The sequence below is a fragment of the Bos mutus genome, chromosome 14 (genome assembly GCF_027580195.1).
Source record: "Bos mutus isolate GX-2022 chromosome 14, NWIPB_WYAK_1.1, whole genome shotgun sequence".
NCBI classification, from domain to species: domain Eukaryota; kingdom Metazoa; phylum Chordata; class Mammalia; order Artiodactyla; family Bovidae; genus Bos; species Bos mutus.
In genome coordinates this window covers 66,441,778-66,465,572 of record NC_091630.1, presented here as the reverse complement: position 1 = coordinate 66,465,572, position 23,795 = coordinate 66,441,778, and the positions used below count along the sequence as shown (strand labels likewise).

Below are 23,795 nucleotides of genomic sequence, written 5' to 3'. Positions count from 1 at the left end.
TTCCCTAATGTAACTTATTATTATAGTTAATAATGTTTCAGTTTACTTACTTTTGTATTGCTCATCCACTCCCAAACTCTCTCCCAGAAGTGTAACTCTCCTTTAATATTTCAAATACATCAGAAAAATGTATTAAGTCCATCTCTTTGTTAGAGGCCCACCTCCCAAAACCTTCCATGGCCTTGTTCCCAGGCAGACCTGATGCTTTCTAGACACCCTGTGACTTCTCATTTCCTGTATCTCTTGGCTTGTCCCTTCAATTTGATGGAGTGCATCTTCCAGTGTCTTCTGATAAGATGGATGGGACATAGACATTTTGAGATTTCAGTGTCTGAAACAACCCTCACACTAGATTGCTGGATACAGAATACTAGATTGGAAATGACTTCCCTCAGGATTCTAAAGTTATTTCTCTGTTGACTTCTGGCTTTCAGCAATGCTGTTGAAAATCTGGATGCCATTCTAATGAGATTACTTTTTATTGAACTTCCCTTGACAACCTTTGACTTTGCTGCTGGGAACGTTTAGAATCTTTTCCTGGTTCTTAGTAAATAGAAATGTCATCATGACAGGATTTGGAGTGGGTCTTTTTCTCATCTAGTGTTCTGAGCCCTCAGTGAACTCTTGATCTGGGAACAAATGACCTTAACTTTAGGAACTTTCCTTCAGATTTGACAATTTTCTCCCTTATGTTTTTAAAAAACTATTTTATCTTCTTTAGCTCTCGTCTACCTCCTGACCTGATTCTATAATGTTGTCACTTACCTTCTATTTTATATCTGTTATATTATCTATCATCTACTTTTAAAGTTTTTTCTCAGTTTATCTTCTAATTTTGCTACATTTTTCACTTTGTCATGTTTTAATTTTCAAGTCAGATTTTTTGTTTTTTGAATGTTCTTACTTTTAAAAATACTTATTTATTTGTATTTTATTTATTTGGCTGCATTGAGTCTTAGTTGCAGTACAAAGGAACTTTAGTTGTGACATGCGAATTCTTAGCTTCGGCATGTGGGATCTAGTTCCTGATTAAGGATCAAACTGGTGTCCCATACATTGGGAGCATGGAGTCTTGGCCACTGGGCCACCAGGAAAGTTCCTGGATGTTCTTACTTTTACATACTCCTATTTTCCCACAGATGCGGTATCTCTTTCCTTATTTTGCAAACATGTTAATGTTATGCATTTTCAAAAGTTTTATTTTGCTCCCCATGTCCTCAGAGGTCCTTTGTTTTTTTTATTCAGTTCTGTTTTTCCATCTTGAAGGCTTTCATCAGCTGACTAGTGAATTTAGGTTGTTAGCTCATATTTTGTATTTAAGAGTAAGACAACAAAACGCTGGAAACTGAGATGAGTGAAACTGGTTAACTGGTGGCCTGGTTAACTGAAGGTGGCCTGGTTGTACTCTCTTACTGGATTCTCTGAGTGGAGAAATGAAACAGAACAGGACCTATGATACATCCTTCATGTCCTCTGCCTGCCCTTTGTCTATGGAAAACTTTAGTCAAAGAATAAGTATTATCAGAGAAATGAGAAAATGCAGAAACAAAGGAAAACAGTCAAAGGAGACCAAATAATAATAACGTAGTCATTAAGCAAAGTCAAGGACCTTTAGTTCCTTCTCAAGGGCTATAGATAATATTCTAAGCCATATCCTATGAACTGTTTTATAGATACTGAAACCACCCCCCCCACCAGGTGAAGCTAATTACATGATGACCAGACTGTAGCCATGACATGAGCTGCCACAGTTCTGAAAACTGGCCTCAAGGAAATGGAAACAAACTGACCCTGGAACTGAAGATTAACTGTACCTAAAACAATCCAGATGACACTGGTCAGAACACTGCAAGACCAGTTTCAAGATGACTGTCAGAGCTGACTGTGCTGTTTCTGCATGTAACACCCTTCCTCTGTCTTTAACTCTTACACCCTGCTTGTCAATGCAGGAGTAGGCCTTTGGACAGACGTCTGTTACTCCCCTCTAGTTGCTGGTATCTGAAATAAAGCAAACTTTCCTTTCCACAAGCCTAGCCTGTTTATTGGCTTTTAAGTGGCGAGCAGCAGGATCCCACACATTTTTGTAACAACAGTATGGCTAATGGTGTTGCTGAAGCAGAGCAGGAGAGAGATAAGTGATTCATAAGTCAATCTGTGGCATTCACTTAACCTCCTTGTTTGTGGGTGGCTTCCCTTACCCTCAGGTGTTCCTGGAGCCCCCAAGCTAGTGTTTCTCCACTAGTGAATATCTAGATTTCTCCTGGGGTGAAGGAATGGCAATCTTCCAGCTGCATGGAATCTGAGTTTATAACTGCTCCATTAAAAATTTTCACCCAGATCTTCTGATTTTAGTTCAATTATTTCTCTGCCTTCAGAGATCCCTGATGGCTCCAATTCCTGTACTTTTTTGAGGCCACTACTAGAATGAACCAAGTCTTCTGGGGAAGACTCTTGAGAGTCCCTTGGACTGCAAGGAGATCAAATAAGTCAATCCTAAAGGAAATCAACCATGAATGTTCACTGGAAGAACTGAAGCTGAACCTGAAACTCCAATACTTTGGCCAGAAACTCTCCACATGGTCCAACTCTCACATCCATACATGACTACTGGAAAAACCATAGCTTTGACTAGACAGACCTTTGTTGGCAAAGTAATGCCTCTGCTTTTTAATATTCTGTCTAGGTTGGTCATAGCTTTTCTTCCAAGGAGCAAGCGTCTTTTAATTTCATGGCTGCAGTCACCATCTGCAGTGATTTTGGAGCCCCCCAAAATAAAGTCTTTCACGGTTTCCATTGTTTCCCCATCTATTTGTCATGAAGTGATGGGACTGGATGCCATGATCTTAGTTTTCTGAATGTTGAGTTTTAAGCCAGCTTTTTAACTCTCTTCTTTCACTTTCACCAAGAGGCTCTTTAGTTCTTCTTCGCTTTCTGCCATAAGGGTGGTATCATCTGCATATCTGAGGTTATTGGTATGTGTCCTGGCAATCTTGATTCCAGCTTGTGCTTCATCCAGCCCAGTATTTTGCATGAACTCCACATATAACTTAAATAAGCAGAGTGACAATGTACAGCCTTGATGTACTCATTTCCCCATTTGGAACCAGTTGCTCAGTCATGTCCTACTTTTTCCTTAATGCTATTGACTCCCAAATATTTATCTGTGGCCCCAGGCCCACATAAAGCACAGAAACCAGACAAAGGGAAAGAGGATCCTGTTTCCCTATATCTTAAGCCTGAAGAAAATCAAACACCTGGGAGCCAAAATATCCTTTTAAAGAAAGTAGAAGGAATGAAGGAAGGCATTCAAGGTAAGAAACAAAGGAGGAGCTGTACTAGTCATCACGATATGGAAGTTTTTGCCTAAATCACACTGACTCAACACAAAAAAAGTTTATCTGTCATGTAAAATCTGCTGTGAATTGGGGCAACTCTCTAGGGCAGCTGTCCTCCTATATTGTCTCACTACTCCTTACCGCCTCAATTTCATGGAACTTCCATTTCAACACATGTTGTGAATCTTACATGCTAGGGGAGGACAGAGCTGCATAGCTGCTGCTGCTGCTGCTAAGTCGCTTCAGTCGTGTCCAACTCTGTGCAACCCCATAGATGGCAGCCCACCAGGCTCCCCTGTCCCTGGGATTCTCCAGGCAAGAGCCAAGCACAGGAAATTAAGGGCCTGTATCTGGAGGTGAAAATGTGTCAGTCAGGTTTCCATTCATTGGCCATAGCAAGTCACATGGCAACCCTCAACTTTAAGGGGACAAGGAAGAATAATCCTCTCAGGCCCTGAGAATCAATTGTTGAGCAGTAGTGATTAATAACAGCAAAAATATTTGGTCTGAAATGGAAAATCTGGCCTTAAACAAAATATCTTTTTATTTTTATACTTCCAGTCCTAGCTTGGTAGCTGGTACAGAGAGGGGAAGGGTCAATATTATCTGAATATCAGATAACACAGGTCTGTGTTAGAAGGGGCTTCCGTAGTGACTCAGTGAGGTTTGATCCCTTGGTCAGGAAGATTCCCTGGAGAAGGAAATGGCAATCCACTCCAGTATGCTTGCCTGGGAAATCCCATGTACAGAGGAGTCTGGTGGGCTACAGTCTGTTGGGTTTCAAAAGAGGCAGACATGACTTAGTCACTAAACAACAACAACAATGTGTTAGAAGATAATTTAATAAAATATCTATTTAAAAGTTATTCAATAAAGTCTGAGTTGATGCCTTATTTTCCTTCAAAACCAAACAACAAAAGGGACTTCCTTTGAGGTCCAGTGGTTAAGACTCCATGTTTTCAATGCAGGGACCACAGGTTCAATTCTTGGTCAGGGAACTAAGATCCCACATGCCTCACAGCCAAAAAAATAAAAAAAGACATAAAACAGAAACAATATGTAACAAGACTTTTAAAATGGTCCACATAAAAAAAAAATTCTTAAAATAATGTGGACAGCAATAGCTGGGTGTATAAGGTGTCATAAGATGTAGACAGAACATGGCCTTGTGCCATACCATGAACAGGGATGCCAGGAGTTCTGGAGAGCACCTGCATGATGTAACCTATTGTGGACTGCTGATTTGGCAACAATTTTTCATGAGGAGGAGACAGTGATTATTAACTGAGGCATGATGTTTTTCATCTTTGTCATCTTGAAAAGTGAAGAGCAGCTTCTGCTGAGGCCAAAACTGTCTTCTGAGCCCTCTTTCTCTCCATCTTTGACTTCTGTAACCTTCTCCAACCTGCTGAAGCTACCTGCTCAGCACCCTCCCATTTCCTCACAGCCTTCCTCTTGCTGCCCACAGCTAGACCTGCCTTATCCTACCCTTCTCCATACCTCCATGCACAGACCCTGCCCCATCTCCTTCATTTATTCATATTTAGGGTATTCAAGTGTTCAGAGAAACAGTGGATAGGTGATCCAGTTAGTACACATGATATATGTATCAAATGATGATAGGTAGGTATTTCCCAAATTAGGGTCCAAAGACCTAACCCTAGAGGTTTGAGGGGTCCACAGGAATTAGGGTAATAATAATGTATTGAGCACTTACATGTTTCAAGTGCTGTTTGAAATGCTTTACAGATATTTACTTTCACTGTAACTTTCTAAAGCAGATCCCCTTACCTCCATTTAACATATAAGCAAACTTAGCAACATGTTCTTATTACCATCAAAGACATGAGAAGTTATACAGCCAGGTTATACAAGGTTATACATTTACAGCTAGTAAGTAGTAGAGTGGGGACTCAAAACCTAGTCTGCCTCCAGAGCGAATGATCTCAACCACTTTGCAATGTTGTCATCTGGGGCTTGACAGGGACTGAATGGTCCAAGATGGCCTCATGCATGTGTCTGGTAGTTAGCTGGGGCTATTGGCTGTCACTTCCTCCTCCACGCTGCTTTTCCAGGAGGATACTCCAAACCTCTTTACGTGGCAGCTGAATTTCGAGATTGTACCATTGGTCATGGAACAGATAGACTTATAGATCAAATTAAGATGCGTGAATCACATTGTTAGGTGGCAGCTTTAAAACATGTCCCTAAATTCTTTGACACTTCTTCTATTGAGAGTTGGAGGTCCATTGTTATTCAGTCTCTTGGTGGTGTCTGACCGCATGGACTGTAGCATGCCAGGCTCCCCTGTTCTTCACCATCTCCCTGTTACATGGGCTGGCCCTAGTGGCTTGCTGGTGGCTGGTAGAATAAGTGGAAGTGATACTGCATGATTCCTTAAGATAAGTCATTAAAGGTCATGAACCTGTTTTTTTTTTTTTTTTCTCCAGACACTTGCTCTCCGGGAAGCCAGCTGCCATGTGAGAAGTCTGACCTGCGGGAGGGGTATGTGAAGGTACTCTGGTTCACAGTCCCAGCTGAGCTTCCAGCCAGACAACAGTCAGCATCAACTGTCAGCCACATAACTGTGCCATCTTGGATATCCAGACTTGATAAGCCTTTAAATGACTGCAGTTGCAGTGACATCTGATAAGAGACTCCAACAAAGAACTGCCCAAGCAAGTCCTTCCTGAATTCCTGTTACAATATCATGAGCAGGATAAACTGCCTAGTTAAGCCACTAAGTTTGGTTTAACATGTTCACTCAAAGAGCAGCAAGAGTAACCCAGTTTATCAACCAACTTAGAACAGAGTGAGAAGCAAGGAGAAAGAGATGGAGTAGATAAACAAGCTTAGGATGAGACATAGGCAGGGTGGAGGACCATTGTAAAAACCATTTTGTTTTATGTGACACTTATATGTGTTAACACTCTCTGCCAGTCTTCTCTACAGATGGCATAGTTTTAAGGACCAGAGTGGAGAGGAAGTGAGGGGTTTCAGCAGACTGAAGGGGCCTGGAATCAACACAAGGCAAGTGTGTCTTGTCAAAACTATAGTTGGCCATCAGCTGGCTGAGTAGCTAGGATTCATCTGCTAGAATAATTTATCTGCTACATTTATCTGTGCAGAGACTATATAAGGCCATAATGTGGGCATAATGGATATCACGAGTTGGTGATAACATAGCTGTCAGTCTAGAGGTAGTATGTTCCATGCCTTATTAATATTTAAAGTTCACTTGGTCTATCTCTTTCTATCTAAAGTAGAACTTTATTTATTTGACTGCATTGGGTCTTAGCTGTGGAATGCAGGATCTACGCAGCTTCTCTCTAGTTGCTGTGCATGGGCTTAGCGGCCCCTCAGCATGTGGAATCTTAGTTTCCCAACCAGGGATCCAACCCACGAACCTTGCATTAGAAGGTGAATTCTTGACCACTGGACCACCAGGTAAGTCCCTAAAGTAACGCTTTCATTTGTTCCATCCTTTTTGTTTAACACATACCCATTCAGTCTATGTGTAACATGTCTTATAAGCAAATTGTGTCTATGTTTTCGTTTCTCTTATTCTCTGAGGCAGAGCTGATTACTCATAAAGCATGCAGCAAACACATTTCAGCAAGCCTCAAGGAACAAGCACTTATCGTTGTGATGTCCCACTTACTGCTGAAAGTATCACATGGCCAAGCCCACAATCATATGGTGCAAGTCTACACAGGGGGGTGTATAGCACAAGGCATGATTCACTGGGACCATAATGGAACAATCGGACACTAACACACAGCTAGGAAGTGATTGATCCAATTACTGAACTTTCAGCATTCTATGCTTTTGGAGCCGACACACAAAACTGGTGTCCTGGAGACTGCTGGAGACTGCTTTTTCATCTCTCTCTTCCCAGGCCCCACCCCAAACCCAATGAATCAGAATCTCTTGGAGGTAAAAGGTATATATGGGGGGAGGTGGTAGAAATCCCAAGAATTTGAGACTTAAATAACTCTGTAGAAGATTCCAACACACCATGGGAAATGTAGGGGGTTTCAAAGAAAAGAAAGTCTCTCTCTTAAGAGCTTGCATTTTCCAAAGAGAACATTCTTAATTATCATTACAACAGGAGCATTGCCCTGAAATTTAAAAAATTTAAAAATGCTTTCCCAAGTTAGAGCAGTGGTTCTCAAACTTTTGTCTGTGAGTGTGTGTGATGTGTTAGTCACTCAGTCGTGTCTGACTTTTTGTGACCCTATGGAATGTAGCCCCCTCCAGGCTCCTCTGTCCATGGAATTCTCCAGGCAAGAATACAGGAGTGGGTTGTCATTCCCTTCTCCAGGGGAATCTTCCCAACCCAAGGATCAAACCTGGTCTCCTGCATTGCAGGCAGATTCTTTACCATCCGAGCCACCAGGGAAGGAATCAGTATTAACTGGAGGGTCTGTAAAACGCAGATGACTGAGTCCAAAACCCAGTTTCAGACTCAGGATGTCTCTGGTGGAGCACCTGAATTTGCATGTCTAACAAGTTCTTTTGTCTAGGGACCATACTCTGAGAACCACTGAGTCAGAGCAGTAGAAGGATTTGGTGATAAGGTTCCTCCAATGACTCACATTTTTTGTACTTATATTTTTACAGCACATCTACTGCATATATGGTCTTGGGCTGGGTGCAGCAGCGGATATAAGGATAGGATTTAGGTCTTGATTACACTTGAGCAGATTTATTCTCTAAGTGGATCTATTCTCTAAGAAGCCAGGAAGCCTAAGTGTCAGTTCAGACAGAGCAGAGATCTCCTCCCTTGGGAAAAGATAAAGCTCGTAAAAGGAGACTCTGTGACTCCTCCGAAAATGCCTAGGACACGTGGAAATGGTGGAAAATTGCAGAATTCTTTCCGTCTCAGCATAGATAAAAAAAAATCAACCCAACAGACCTGAACAAACACCTGGAAAAGGTCTGCGGCATTCATGCCTCAGGCTCCAGCACTAACAATCTGCAAAGTGCTTGCATTAAAACGGGGAAAAGTGTTCTCAGTGTCAAGGTCTCAAAGCCTTCTTGGGAAGGGGTAGACATGGCTTCGCCTTCCCTTTACAGAGATCGGGTTCCGGCGGAAGCCGGGGTGTGCGGTGACTTGGCAAACGGCGCGGCTTGAGCTCTTCAACAACCCAAAGGCTGAGCAGGGCGCTGTGGTGAGGCCCGTGTCAAGCGAAGGGGGCCACACGCTGGACCATCATTCAGAACCAGCCTCAGATTCAGGTATGACGCTAGGGCGGGACGGGTGGCAGTCTCACTACCCAGCCCAGCGAGGGGCTCAAGGCTCTTCTTCCGTACCCCTCAGTCTGGACTCAAATGTGGCGGAGGCTAGGGCCGGCAGCCACTGCCCTCTTCCTGCACCTTCAATCACCAGAGGGCGGGAGGACGGGCGTGCACTCGCCTCACGCGGGAGCGCGCGCGCCCCGAGAGCCTGCGCACTGCGCCTGCGCAGCCCCGCCCCTTACCCGCCCCCTTCCTTCGCCCCGCCCTGTTACCCCCTACCCTGCCGCTAGGGGTAGCGGCGGCGGCTGGGGTCCGAGAGCGCGGCACCTTTGAGACAGACCTGAGGAGTGAGGACGAGCGCCGGCCAGAGGCTGGGAAAACCGGCGATAAGGGAGGGCGGTGCCGGAGAAGGGCGGCGCGTGGCTGACTCATCCCTCTGGAAGATAAGACTGACAGACGCAAACCCTTGCCGAACCCGCCCGCCCGGCCGCGCTGCTCCGGGTCGGCTGGGAGGCGCCCGCCCGCGCCGCCAGCCCGCCCGCCAGCCAGTCTTCTCCGGGAGCGCTCTCCCGGCCCGGCCGCCTCAGAGAAAGTTTTCGTCGTCGGGAGGGACCGGAGGTGCCGCGGGCCTTCGGGGAAGGGAAGGAGGACGCAGGAGGAGGCTTCAGCCGCGCGGGCCCGGGGAGTGCATGGTGCCCGGCGCCTCGGCCGCCTATCAGGAGGACGTCGGGGCGGGGTCGGGCTGAGGCCAGCTCCTTCTTTCCCGAGGCCTCGTCAGAAATCGCCCTCCCGGACTGCCGCGGGGTCCCCGCTCCTCAGCCCGCCATGTCCCGGCTGCTGCCGCTGCTGAGGAGCCGGACCGCGCGCAGCCTGAGGCCGGGCCCGGCCGCCGCCGCCGCGCCCCGGCCGCCCTCCTGGTGCTGCTGCGGGCGGGGGCTGCTGGCGCTCGCGGCCCCGGGCGGCCCCCGGGCGCTGGGCACCCACCCCAAGAAGGAGCCCATAGAGGCGCTGAACACGGCGCAGGGCGCGCGCGACTTCATCTACAGCCTGCACTCCAGCGAGAGGAGCTGCCTGCTCAAGGAGCTGCATCGCTTCGAGTCCATCGCCATCGCCCAAGGTAAGGGGGACCCCAGGGGGGAGATCCGGGGGGCCTGGCGCCCTCCTTTCCCCCGCTCGCCCCTCGGCCTGGGCCCCTGGCCGCCACTCCCCTCGCCTTCCTGGCCTCGCGCCTGGGACGTCGGAGGAGGGGGAACTTTCCGCCTCCTGAGTGTCCCCGGGGCAGGTAGGACAGCCGCGGATCGTGCCAGGCAGCCGGGGCCAACGCTTGGCAGGTTCCTCGGAGCTTCAGCCCCAGTTACCAACCGACGAGAATCTGATTTTGTTTAGATTTGCCGTGTTCACTCTCCCCCGACCCCCACACCCGCTAGTCGTCCTGTCCCCTAGCTCGTGCTGCTTCTGGGAACGTGCAGCCGTGCAGGTGGCTAAGCCGACAGGCAGGAGGAAACTTTGTTGAATGGTTATCAAAAGAAGATGTGTGGGTCCGAAAGAAGGGATGTTGCTTCTTAAGGCAGAGATACTTTCAGCTGCCTGTTTGTACACGCCTCCAGTTGGATTCATTTGAACAGCCGAAGGAAACATTTTCCTGGGAAATGGAAAGAGTGGAGTAGACCAACAATAGCACATACAGACTGGCAAGTCAGTCCATCATAGGTTTGGTGCTACCCAAGTTAAACTCCCCTTTCTGTTGTTTCCTCAGAGGATGAAAGAATGCAGTAGATAGGAAGGGTTTTTTTTCTGGAAATCTGTGACTCTACAATAAAAAGCAGACTTCTGCTTAAAAATAATCTGGAATGGTGAAAACCAAGCTATTTTTAAGCTAACATGTTAAAAGAGGATATTTTTAAAACTAGTGCAGAATGCTGGTAGGTCAGAATTTGAGTCCAAGTGAAAGAGCTAAAAAGTCAGAAAACCAGAAGAGGTGAAAGGGACCAGTGATCAATCACTCATTCTTAAAATACCTTTGCCATTTAAATACCCTGATACAAACAAAATACATTTCTGCTGTTTTATATTACATTCTGGTGTGTTTGAAAGTTGTGTTTTTTTCCTCTAAGTTTATGCCTCTCCTCCTTCAGGGTTGGTAGGTAAATAACCATTTCATAAATTCCTTACGTTACGAGCCCATTTATTTGGAAAAAGACGTTTCATTTGCCAGAGGCACTTGAAAGTGCTTCTTTGATCTGTGGATAGGAATGGAGGAAAGAATTATGTATCTCATAAGCATGATTTTTCTATACTACTTTTTCAGAAACTTTTTATTAGTTATTTCTTTAGCAGTAAAGAAAACTTTTAACTTCTTTCTTTTCTGCAGTTCAGGGAATTGTGGAACAATTTATGGTATTGGATCATTCCAGACATTGTCTACTCACAGTGCTTCTATAGGAAAAATGTAACATCCCAATCAATTCGGTTATTCAATATGTAATCATGATATTATATGAAGTCATAATCAGATATTAGCATATTTGTAAGCTATATGTGCACTCAGTGTGTGGTTTTAAAATAATCATTTCCAAAAATATGACCATTGGAAAAAACTATAAAGACATCCATGCCAGAGCATTAGTTTTGGGAATCTTTCTCCATGGATAAGACTGTTGGAACTCACATTTGGCCTTTTCTAAGTAATTTCTTAGAAATTCTGCGTTAACATTGTTTCAAGATTGGAGGGCCTTCTTAATATGATTTTATAACAGTTCATGAAAAGCATGTTCTGTGATACACATGGATAAATTTTACCTTGTACCTAATAATAATAGTTTTAGCACATGCCAATAGTATTGTGGTAGGAATGCTACATTTTCCAGTGAAGGTAATGCTTTAAAATTTAACATGGTTTTAAATACTGGAAAGGACCTATAAATTTCAGTCAATGGAGATCAGTTAGTGCCAAACTTAATAATAATATAAGTTATATGAGAGAGAAGTTGGTAATTTAAATTGTGTTTGTTCAAGATAAACAAGCAAGGATATAGGAAACAATGTAGTAGTCAAATGCTTATTTGACTTATAAGCTAAACAATTGTAAAGTTTAAGTCAACTAATTTTACCAATGTTAATGACTAAATTAGTGCCTTTTGACTCATGTGACATTTATTGATGATGATGCTTTAATTTTTAGTATAGAATTAATTCTAATACAGTTTTTGATACCAGTCAGTGCATATAGTTTTGAGGGAGATAACTGGGATCATAACTAGTAAATTACCCTAGTCATTAACCACTTAAGGTAAAGAGATTTCTTATGTCAAGAATGCATACAGCTCAATCTATTGCTGAAATAAATTTTTTCCCCAGACAAATGAAAAATTGTCATATTTTTCTTTTATTGTTGCTTTTTGAGTGTTTTTAAATACTCAGCCTGTGTATTAAATGTGTGTGTACTAAGTGCACTTTCTAATGAAATAAATCATTAAAAGAGCTGTTTCTTATAATAGGAAATCTTACATGTTTTTGGAAAGCGGGTGCTTGCATGATCTAATGTAGTGTTTTGGATTTGGTGTGGAAACATTACAAGAAAACATCTATGCTTTGAAATGGAAGTGGATCTACTGCTGAAATTTGTCACATTGGCCCTTATCTTTCTTATGTGTTTATCAGTAGGCATTTGTTATAGTCTGTGGCAAGATAAAGCCTTAGAATCAATTTGTAATAGATAAAGCAAACTTTGTGGGATGTCTTGTTATGGTTAAGTAAGATATTGTGATTTTTAAATTACAAACTGATTTCCTGCCAAGTTTTTTTTAAAGTAAATGTTATGTTCTCAACTTATCTGTTCAACCTGTTGTCTTTCTTCCAGATAGAGTCCGTATTCTCCTGACAGTACATTGTTGTGCTGATATTATTACTATTGCCTTTTAATTCTAGCTGAGCTTTTTAAACCGAATTTGTTTTCAAATTTCTACAATTACTATTTCTATTTGTAATTATTTTAAAAAACATTTAAAATATCAATTTAGTTTTTCAAGAATGAGCAGGATTCATTGTATTAGTTATACATTCAGTTCAGTTCAGTTCAGTCGCTCAGTCGTGTCCAACTCTTTGCGACCCCATGAACGCAGCACACCAGGCCTCCCTGTCCTTTACCAACTCCCAGAGTTCACTCAAACTCACGTCCATCAAGTTGGTGATGCCATCTAGCCATCTCATCTTCTGTCGTCCTCTTCTCCTCCTGTCCCCAATCCCTCCTAGCATCAGAGTCTTTTCCAATGAGGCAACTCTTTGCGTGAGGTGGCCAAAGTACTGGAGTTTCAGCTTTAGCATCATTCCTTCCAAAGAACACCCAGGGGTGATCTCCTTTAGAATGGACTGGTTGAATCTCCTTGCAGTCCAAGGGACTCTCAAGAGTCTTCTCCAACACCACAGTTCAGAAGCATCAATTCTTCGGCGCTGAGCTTTCTTCACAGTCCAACCCTCACATCCATACATGACCACTGGAAAAACCATAGCCTTGACTAGACAGACCTTTGTTGGCAAAGTAATGTCTCTGCTTTTCAATATGCTCTCTAGGTTGGTCATAACTTTCCTTCCAAGGAGTAAGCATCTTTTAATTTCATGGCTGTAATCACCATCTGCGGTGATTTTAGAGCCCCCCAAAATAAAGTCTGACACTGTTTCCACTGTTTCCCCATCTATTTGCCATGAAGTGATGGGACCAAATGCCTTAGAATACATAAAAACAAATATGACTTTTCCTGGAGTTCAAATCCACTAGGGATCTTGGACTCTTTAATAAGAGTATTCCCATTTTTGTCAACCCTTTGTATAGGATTATATAAGTAGCAAAGCTGTTAAGCTGTTAGCCTCTGGGATGAATTGGTGATAATCTTGGCTTTTGCTCAGAGAGAATAGGAAAGAGGGCAAGAAAACATTTCATACTCCAGTTTAACATTTGCGAATAAAGATATTTCAGTGCCTTGGTGAAACAGTAAAAGAAAATAAAAGAATAACTGGACCTCCAAGAGGAGAACAGATGAGGATATGAAATGTGGATTGAATCAGGAGGAGTGAGTCATCTCTAATAAGCTGGGAACTTCTATATCTTGGCCCTGGATAAGTAAATGAAGCTTTGTTACTATCAGTTATTTTTCCAATATGGGAAGAGCCTCATTATGGCAGTATATTCCAACAGCCTTAATTGTGAATAGTTTTAAGAGTTAATGAACATATTGGATTAGCCCTATAACTAGGGATTCTGCCTAGAAAACAGATAACATAAATAGGATTTTTTTCCTTTCCATTATAAAATGGATATATTCTATTAACAATCTTTAATCATCATTTAACATGTAACTTGAGCTCTAGAGTTATTTGTGACATAAAACAGTGACCATTGTGTTATATCTCATGGTTTTATGGATCAGGAATATAGGCAGGGCTCAGCTGGGTGATTTGTCTCTTTCATGCAGTATCTGTGGGGGTCACTTAGTAAACAGCTGGCAGATGAGCTAGTTACAGGATCCAAGATGGCTTCACTCGCTTGTCTGGCACTTTGTTGGACGTGACTGGGAGTTTGGGCTCAAATGGAACTCCTGATGCATTTGATTTCACTAGCATGACAGTCTGAAAATGAATCAGGACTCCCAGAGGAAATGTTCCAAGAGAGCTGAGTAGAGTGTAGATGCATTTGATTTCACTAGCATGACAGTCTGAAAATGAATCAGGACTCCCAGAGGAAATGTTCCAAGAGAGCTGAGTAGATGTGGTAAGACTTTGTATCAGTTTCCTATTGCTGCTGTAACAAATTACCACAAATATAGTGGCTTAAAACAACACAAGTTCATTCAGTTAGAGTTCCTGAAGTCTGAAGGCCAAAATTAGACTTAAGCGGCTAAAATAAAAGTGTTACCAAGGTTCTATCCTCCAGGCCCTAGTGGAGAACCTGGTGCTTGTTTCTTCCAGGTTTTGGCATGTGCTCGTTCCTGCTCACATTAATCTCTGCTTCAGCTGTCACATCATTGACCTTTTTACCTTTCTCTTATAAGGACCCTTGGGATTACATTTAGAACTGACCTGGATTATTCAGGATAATCTTTCTCTCTCAAAATCCTTAATTTAGTCACATCTGCAAACTCTCCTGTGAAGACAGGTTGAAGGATTAGAATGTGGACATATGGTGGGGGGTAATATTATTCAGCCTACCACAGATTTATGACCTAGCCTTGCTGCTGCTGCTGCTAAGTCGCTTCAGTCGTGTCCGACTCTGTGTGACCCTATAGACGGCAGCCCACCAGGCTCCACCATCCCTGGGATTCTCCAGCAAAAACACTGGAGTGGGCTGCCATTTCCTTCTCCAATGCATGAAAGTGAAAAGTGAAAGCTAAGTCGCTGAGTCGTGTCTGACCCTCAGCGACCCCATGGACTGCAGCCTTCCAGGCTCCTCTGTCCATGGGATTTTCCAGGCAAGAGTACTGGAGTGGGGTGCTATTGCCTTCTCTGTATGACCTAGCCTTGGAAGTCCCCAAATGTCATTTCTGCTGCATGCTATTGATCAAGCAAATTGCTAAGGCCAGTGTAGATTCAAGGGAAGGAAAATTAGGAGGAGATATTCTGAGTAGTAACCATAACTGATAACTGTAGTTTGTTCCTTTTTATTAGTTATGTATAAAAATTAATCGTTTCTGTTAGAAATTTTATGTTGCATCGTTCTTTATTAATGTACACCAGTAACATGTTGGATTTTTGTTTAAGACTTTTGAACATTCTGAGTGCCAGTGTAGTGACAGTGATTCCTTTGATTGTTATATATTGATATATTGATTAATATATATATAGAGAGACAGAGAGATGTATAGGACCTTTTCTCTATATCAGGATTTCTCAACTTTGGCAATATTGACATTTTGGATTGAATAATTCTTTGTTGTGGGGTTGTCCTTCACATAGGATATTTAGCAGCATCCCTGTCTTCTAGGTACTAGATGCCAGTAGCCCCCTCCCACCCTCCTCACCCCAAGTTTTGTGAACCAAAAATGTCTCTGCTGCTGCTGCTGCTAAGTGGCTTTAGTTGTGTCCGACTCTGTGCGACCCCATGGACTGCAGCCCAGCAGGCTCCCCCGTCCCTGGGATTCTCCAGGCAAGAACACTGGAGTGGGTTGCCATTTCCTTCTCCAGTGCATGAAAGTGAAAAGTGAAAGTGAAGTTGCTCGGTTGGGTCCGACTCTTAGCGACCCCATGGACTGCAGCCTACCAGGCTCCTCCGCCCATGGGATTTTTCAGGCAAGAGTACTGGAATGGGGTGCTATTGCCTTCTCTGAAAAATGTCTCTAGATATTGCCAACTGTCCCTGGAGGAGACATTGGATGGGAGGAAGGGGAGGAATTTAGCAAAATAAAAACCAGTCTGATCAATGGCCATTGCTTCATATGAAATGCTGTATTTCATATAAATATATGAATAGAAAAGACAATTACTTCTTCGCTCTTTGTCCCTGTCTCTCCCCTTTGCCTATCATCCATTGATACTTGCTATTTTCAGTATATTCTTTTTGTTCTAGCTCATTTCCTCCATTTTACGTTTATTTTTCTCTGGATAAGGACAGAAGAGTAATTCCTTACCTCTCTGTCAGACTCTTTGGGGCTTCCCAGGTGGATCAGTGGTAAAGAATCTGCCTGCAGGGCAGGAGACTCAAGAGATATGGGTTTGATCCCTAGGTTGGGAAGATCCCCTGGAATAGGGAATGGCAACCCACTCCAGTATGCTTGCCTGGAAATTCCATAGACAGAGGAGCCTGGTGGGCTACAGTACATGGAGTTGCAAAGAGTCAGGCACGACTGAGTGACTGAGCACATGTTCACTATCAGACTCTTCACCTCATTATCATAAATGAACTTCGAAATAACTGTTTTCCTTGATTGCGATGTCCTTTCACTTCTAAGTTCTTAACTAAATTCTAAAAGTTAGACACTTAGAAAATAGGACTTCCAGATAAGTCAAACACTGCTACAGTTGAATTCACCAGTAATTTGGTGGTGGTCCTCTCAGTAGTGACTATTTGCTTACTTTTTATAGTAATTGTGACAAGTAAATTTTTATAAACAAATTTATAGATGGGAAAATTGAAATAATATAAAGTCTGCAGTGTTATAGGGTCATCCAAAGGGTCAGGCAGAACTAACGATAATGGATGACCTTGAAAGTTAGGGATGATCTGTTATTGAACCACTATTAATGATGACTGTTTTAGTTTTTCTAAAAATAGTGATGAGTTTGCATAACTCTACTCTTTTCTGGGTTTCTTTGGCATGGGAGAGTATAAAGCTAACTGGGACAAATAGGGGCTAAATTCCTGAGTGCAAAGTTTATTAGCATTTTGCTAGTCAGCTGAATTAATTAGTAAAACTCTAGCCTTGTCCTTGACTCAAAGGTTTATGTCTGCTCTAAGTTAATGAAAATAACCACATAAAAGCAAGTAGTTACTTGTTAAAATATAATAATGTAGTTACCTGAAACCATCTGGTAAATGAGAGACTCTTCTACACAAAGGACTTTGCAGGCAGCAAAATGTCATTTCTCTTAACCTCTGAAATGTTTACTTTGACTATTTTTGATGGCAACATATCTGAACATACTGCATTTTTCTCTGCCTTACTAAAGTATATTGAGCACAGTTTTGCTTTTACCAGATGTCAGAGTTTTTGTTTACTGTATTTTAATACAGTGATTTTTCTCTGGGGCTACTTACTTCTATTTGTAGATGTACTAGTCATCACACTCAGTGCCTCCAGAACACTGTGCTGTTTCAGTTGGCACGCTTTTCAGACTGTGTCTCAGTGCTGGTGAAAGGTGTTGGATTTGTTGTGCCGCTCCCCATCCTATCTCCAGTGCCCTCAGACTGTGCCACTCTATTCTCATTCATCCCTTGTGGTTGTGGTAAACTTTGCTGCTGTGTAAGGAGGGCTGCTTCTTGGCATCTGTTACGGTTTCTAATGTCTGCTTTTTGTCACTCTTCCATGGTGGTTTCTTATTATTATTTTTCTTTCATTTTCTCTCTCTCTCTTCACCCTTAGGTTTTTCAGTAGAGTTTAATCTTTTTTTTTTTAATTTATTTTTTGCTTGAAGGATAAATGCTTCACCAACCTGAATCAGCCACAGGTATACCATATGTTCCCTCGCTCTTGAATCTCCCTCCCCATCCCACCCCTCTAGCTCGGTTTGAGTTCCCTTAGTCATACAGCAAATTACCATTGGCTATTTACATTACACATGGTAGTGTAAGTTTCCATGTTACTCTCTCCATCCATCCTGCCTTCTCCTTCCCCACCCCCACCCCTTGTATCCACAGTCTGTTGTCTATGTCTGTGTTTCCATTTCTGCCCTGCAAATAATTTCATCAGTAGCATCTTTCTAAATTCCATATATATATGTTAATATACATTATTTGTTTTTTCTCCTTCTAACTTACCTCACTCTAAAGAAATCTTGATAGATGTTTCAGTGACACAGACCACTACTCTCTCCTGTCTTTCCAGCTAGCCCATTGTGCCTATCACATTGTTAACTGATCTTTGACTCTTCAGATCTCACATTGAAGATCTTGTATTTGTGCTAACATTACAATTATGGCCATTCAAAGGATTGTTGTAAATATCTAAAAGGTACTTAGTTGAAGTTAGAATGGTGTTCTTTACTTGGCTTAATTTAGATTTTCTGTCTTCTTTCTAAGTCTTAGTACAGATTATTTAGGGCATTAGGTTATTAAAACATTTGTGATTTTAAAATTAGCATGATATTTTTGTAATATAGCTTCTGAATTTCTGTTGTATAATGGTTATTATATTTTATAGTAGACATCCCACTGCTCCCCTATTGCTGCTGCTGACACTATTTTCATTACATTACTTAGCAGTTACTGAATATTTGCTATAGACATACTGAGCTAATTAAGTGAGTTTTCATGTAATTATTCTGTTTACTTCTCTTGGAGAGAGAATGAATCATCTCCATTCTCTGGATTAAGATGCTGAGGCTAAGAGAAGCTTGCCCAAGATCCTTAAACCTGTGTGGCAGAGTAGAGTAAGTAGAGTAAGTTTTTAGCTTAGCTTTGTTTGACTCTAAAATCCCTGTTTTCATTATTGCACCTTTTTAAATATTCACAGGGCTTTCCTGGTGGGTAAAGAATCCTCCTGCAATGCAAGAGACCTGGTTTTGATCCCTTGGTTGGGAAGATCCCCTGGAGAAGGAAATGGCAACCCACTCCAGTATTTTTGCCTGGGAAATCCCACGGACAGAGGAACCTGGCAGGCAACAGTCCATGGTGTCACAAAGGAGTTGGACATGACTTAAGGATTAAATAACAATGACAACAGATATTCATATCTGGGATTTTTAACATGCTGGAAAAAAGGTAACAACTCAAATTCTTGATAAAAGTCACCTGTGCTGGTAACATAACTTAGTCTACCTTTTATATGTTTGCATAATATACACATTCAATACAAAAGCAAATATGGCATTGTTAGTTTTAAAACAAGGGAAATCAGATCAAAGTCAATGTGCAAAAAGTTTGTAAATTGTGGGAGAATTTTGAAAAAGTAAAAAAACTAGTATCTGGGACTTCCACCTGTCATAATAAATCTCTTAACTTTCTAACTTTTACTGTAATTTTCCTTTAGATTTTTGAATGAGCTTTTAAAAAACGTACCTAGCATACTGTTCAAAGAAAACCTTCCTAAACTTTGAAAATTTATTTATGTAACAAATATTTGTTAATCTCCTACCATATCATAAACATGGTACTGGATATTGCGGGTGCGTCAGAGAATTAATTCAGGAAAATATTCTCATGAAACTTACATTTTTGAAGAGCAGAAAGATATGAGAAATAAAGTAAATAATGAAATAATTATAGATAGTGTGTGCTATTAGAAGTATAAACAGAAGGACCTTTACTTAAAGGTGATCTAGGAAGGCTTTTGTTTAGGTAATATTTAAGATTGAGATGATAAATATAAATAATAAAGGATTGAGAAGAAGCCATTCATCAGACATAAAGGAAAAGCATTCTCAGAAGGAGAAGCAAGTATCAAGGAAGGGACTTGGCGTGTTATAGAAATTGAAAGAAGGCAAATATGAGTGGAACTTAATGAACGAAGAGTATGGGATGAGATGTTGGTAGGCAGAAGCCAGATTAGTCAGGACCTTTCTGGGTAAACCACATGAAGCCCATTTAAATAGGAATGGAGTAATGGTATTTAAAGAGCCCTCTGGCTGCTAGGGTCGCAGAGTCAGACACGACTGAGTGAGCACACTGGAGAGTGCAATGCATAAGCTGGGAGACCACTTAGGAAGCTGTTACAGTGGTCTAGGCTAGCAGTGTTGGTGCCTGAGACTAGGAGGCCATGGAAATGAAGAGGAAGAGATAGATTCCAAATAGACTTTTGAGAGTGATCTGATGGGAAGGAAATTAAGGGAAAGGAAATAGTAAGTGATGACTTAGGTTTCTGACTACAGTGACTCAGTAAAACATATTATTTACTGCAAGGGAGAAGACTGGGGAAAGAATGGATTTGAAGTTTTAGATACCTCTGTGAATATAAATGGAGATGTCAAGGGAGTAGGGGTGTGTGTGTGTGTGTGTGTGTGTGTGTGTGTGTGTGTGTGTGTGTGTATTTATATACTTAAATCTAGAGCTCATTGAAGTTTAGGCCGAAGATGTAAGTGTAGGTGTCAACAGTTGTATGTAGATGGAGAAGATCCAGGATAGAACTCTGAAAAACAGTGATGTTTATTGGAAGGGAAGATGAAGATCAAGAGACATACATACACCTGTGGCCAATTCATGTTGATATATGGCAGAAGCCAACACAATATTATAAAGCAGTTATCCTCTAATTAAAAATAAAGAAATTAAAAGGAATGAAAACTAGAGAGAGACTGAGAAATGTCTACAAAGTTAGGAAAAATAACAAGAATAGTGTATTCCAGAAGCTAAGTGAAGAAGAGAGCATTTCAAGAAAGAGGGGATGATCTGATGCTTTAGATAGTTCAAATAAGAGGAAGACTGGGGAGAGGGGTGGGTGCTGGGGGTATAGAAGGTTTATTGGATATAATAACTTGAAAGAGAAAAAAAAAAAAGAAAGAGAGTGATGTATTTGTCGGTTTTGTAAGAATTATGTGGGGAGAAGCTGGATTTTAGTTGACTGCGGAGGCAGTACCAATAAAGAATTCAACTCTTTAAAGTGAACTTTGGATGTGGAGGGCAGGGGGTGTTGGGCAGTATCCTGAGTAATACTGAGGTTATCTCTTTCCCCATCAGTCAGGAGTCTGAAAGTAATTTAAACATATGGTACCAGTTTACTCATTTTTTACAGAGTCCTGTGTAGAATTCTAGTTTATCAGAGAAAAATGTTATACCATGGGTAAGCAAATTACACCTCTTTTTAACAGCATGGTGTAGAAAATATGCAGACCATTTAGCAAGTAATGTCTTTTCATTTCCTTTGGTAGGAAGCTTAGAGAAATCAGGAAGATGATTTGAAACTCCACTTTCAAATTAAATTACCCAGTGACTAGGGGGAACATTTCTTTTCTTGGAATGTGGGACTTTGAGTGCTAAAACTGAATTAGTCTGAGGCAAAACCTACCCTAAGGGTGACAGTATTTTTTCCCTTTTCATAGATTAAGGCCTTGACTCATAGGAGAGATTGAAAAAGGGATTCAGATAGTTTCCTGTCCCTTCTGCAGCTTTCCTTTCCTCTAGATCTGAACCACTGGACACTTTCTTAGGGCTCCCTCTGTTATCATTTGTGTCTGGTGAGATTTCTAGTGAAAGAACCTGCAGGTAGGTGCAGACTCCCACAGAGTATTCGCACCCGAATCCTTCACAATGACTCACTGATCATCAGCCTGCTTTCACCTGTTCCCTTACTCTTCTAGCCGTCCTGTTCTTATGGTGTCCGGTTGCATCTGTCTCAGATAAACATGTGCTGACATCTCCTCTGTCCTTGCAGGGGCCTCTTCTCTTTTGATTTAGGCCCAGCTATTTGTTTTGTGACTTGAGTTCCCTTAAAGCTTAAAAATAAATCATAAATTTGAATTTAGTTTGACGTTATTTCTCTGTAAGGGTGGGAGCAATGCTCTTTGTAGCTCTCTGTATTCCACAGTGAAAACTAGAACCTGCTTCACGAAGTTTAATGTACTTATAAAATCACGTGGGAATCTTATTGAAATACATATGTTGTTTCAGTAGGTATAGGTTTGAACCTGAGTTCTGTGTTTCTGACAATTCTATGTTTCTATGTTTCCCAGTGGTTCAGTGCTACAGGTCCAGGGGGGCAACATTTTGAGTAACAATATAGCAAGTGTTTTGTTTTTAAGGTGAGAGAGAGTTGAGGTCATGTAGATAAACTCAGGCATGCTTGCATTTTGAAAGGAAACAGGCAAACATGCGCGAGAGCAATAATGTAAGATGTGGCATATTTTGTGAGTTTGCAAAATTTTATGTTTGTGTGTGAGAAAGATCTTATGGTTTCAAAAACATTATTATAACATTTTTAATACTCAAAAGGGTTTGTTAAGGACATTACAGAAAATGTGCATTGTTAACACTGATTTTATAGTTATGCAGCGATCACTGAGTGATAAATACTGTATAAGAGATTTATTCCTTGTTGCTCATCTCTTTTTCTTTTGCGTTATTACCTTGAATATGCTGTTCATTGGTTAGTCTCATTTCTTTGGTAAACCATGCCCTCTGTCATACGTTTTTCTTCGGCTTTTCATCAGCCTGTTCTTTCTATATTTTCCCCACTCAATTTTATATTGCTTTTTTTCTTTTCTTTTTCAATTTTATATTAATTTTTTTAAAACTTAGAAACAACCTCAAGTTTCTAGAAAAGTTTCGCATATAGTACAGTATAAGCTTTTTTTTTTTTTAATTCCTTTCCCCCGAATCATTTGGATAAATTGCTGACATGATACCCTGTCATCCCAGGCACAGGGTAGGTTCCTTGGGAAGCAGTCTCTGAGACAAAGCTTAACATGCAAGGAGTTTATTGGGAGTGCTGTCTACAATCCTCACCAGGAAGATACTTCAATACTTTAATATCATGAGCTATTTCATGATATTAAAAATATGAAAGATAAAATGTAAGCTCTTTCAGACTTAGAAAAGAGTATGACAATTCCCCAAGGCATAGGAAAGGTACTTGTTCCATACTGTAAGTTACATGATGAGACAGAATGCTAGCACTATTGAAGCAACTTTTGATCATTTAACTTTTTTTTTTTACAAAGAATAAAGCACTTTTTTTTAAAGGTCCTTGTTAGTTATTCGGAGAAGGCAATGGCACCCCACTCCAGTACTCTTGCTTGGAAAATCCCATGGGTGGAGGAGCCTGTTAGGCTGCAGTCCATGGGGTCGCTAAGAGTCGGACCCAACTGAGCAACTTCACTTTCACTTTTCACTTTGATGCACTGGAGAAGGAAATAGCAACCCACTCCAGTGTTCTTGCCTGGAGAATCCCAGGGACGGGGGAGTCTGGTAGGCTGCAGTCTGTGGGGTCGCACAGAATTGGACACAACTGAAGTGACTTAGCATAGCATAGCGTTGTTAGTTATTCATGAAGAAAGAGACAAAACCAAATTGAAGTACTGCTACAACATAACTGGTCTATAATCCTCACCAGAGCCTTGAGTGAGGCAACGTTCTTCAGCTGAGGCAGTCCCCTCATAAGACTGTCACTGAGAAGTATCTCTCGGAAAGACTTCAGGCATCTAGGGATTGACTGCATCACAGTACCCACTACAGCTGGCTTATATTTCCTGCAAACAAGAACATTGTCCTATATAAGCCACGATATAACATGGATAGATTCCTTCCCTCTTATACTCTGATGTCATTCCAGTTTTTACCAGTTGCCCCATTGATATTCCCTTACATCGGAAAGATCCAGTCCAGAACCATGCATTGCACTTAGATTTCCCTTTATTTGAAACAGTTTCTCAGTCTTTCCCTTGGCTTTGATTACGTTGATGCTTTTGAGGATTATAGTCTAGTTATGTTGTAGCAGTACTTCAATTTGGTTTGGTCTCTTTCCTCATGAATACCTTCCAGTTAAGCATCTTAGGCAAGAATATCACAGAAGTAATTTTATGTTCTTTTTTCCATCCTGTCAGTTGCTCATGATTTTTATTTATTCCTGATGATATTAACCACTT

General features: G+C 41.6%; 1 protein-coding gene across 5 annotated transcripts in view; it reads left to right on the top strand.

The window, feature by feature from the left end:
* Positions 1–8,507: 8,507 nt before the first annotated feature.
* The window catches only part of TMEM65 (transmembrane protein 65), a 47,593-nt gene continuing 32,305 nt past the window's right edge, over positions 8,508–23,795 (top strand). Inside the window, exon 1 of one of the 5 annotated variants that reach the window (XM_070382448.1) lies at positions 8,508–9,693. In XM_070382448.1, the coding sequence (XP_070238549.1) occupies positions 9,402–9,693 (292 nt within the window). In that variant the 5' untranslated portion in view covers positions 8,508–9,401. The remainder of the gene's footprint in view (positions 9,694–23,795) is intronic. The other 4 variants (XM_070382445.1, XM_070382446.1, XM_070382447.1 and 1 more) reach the window with 4 other exon arrangements.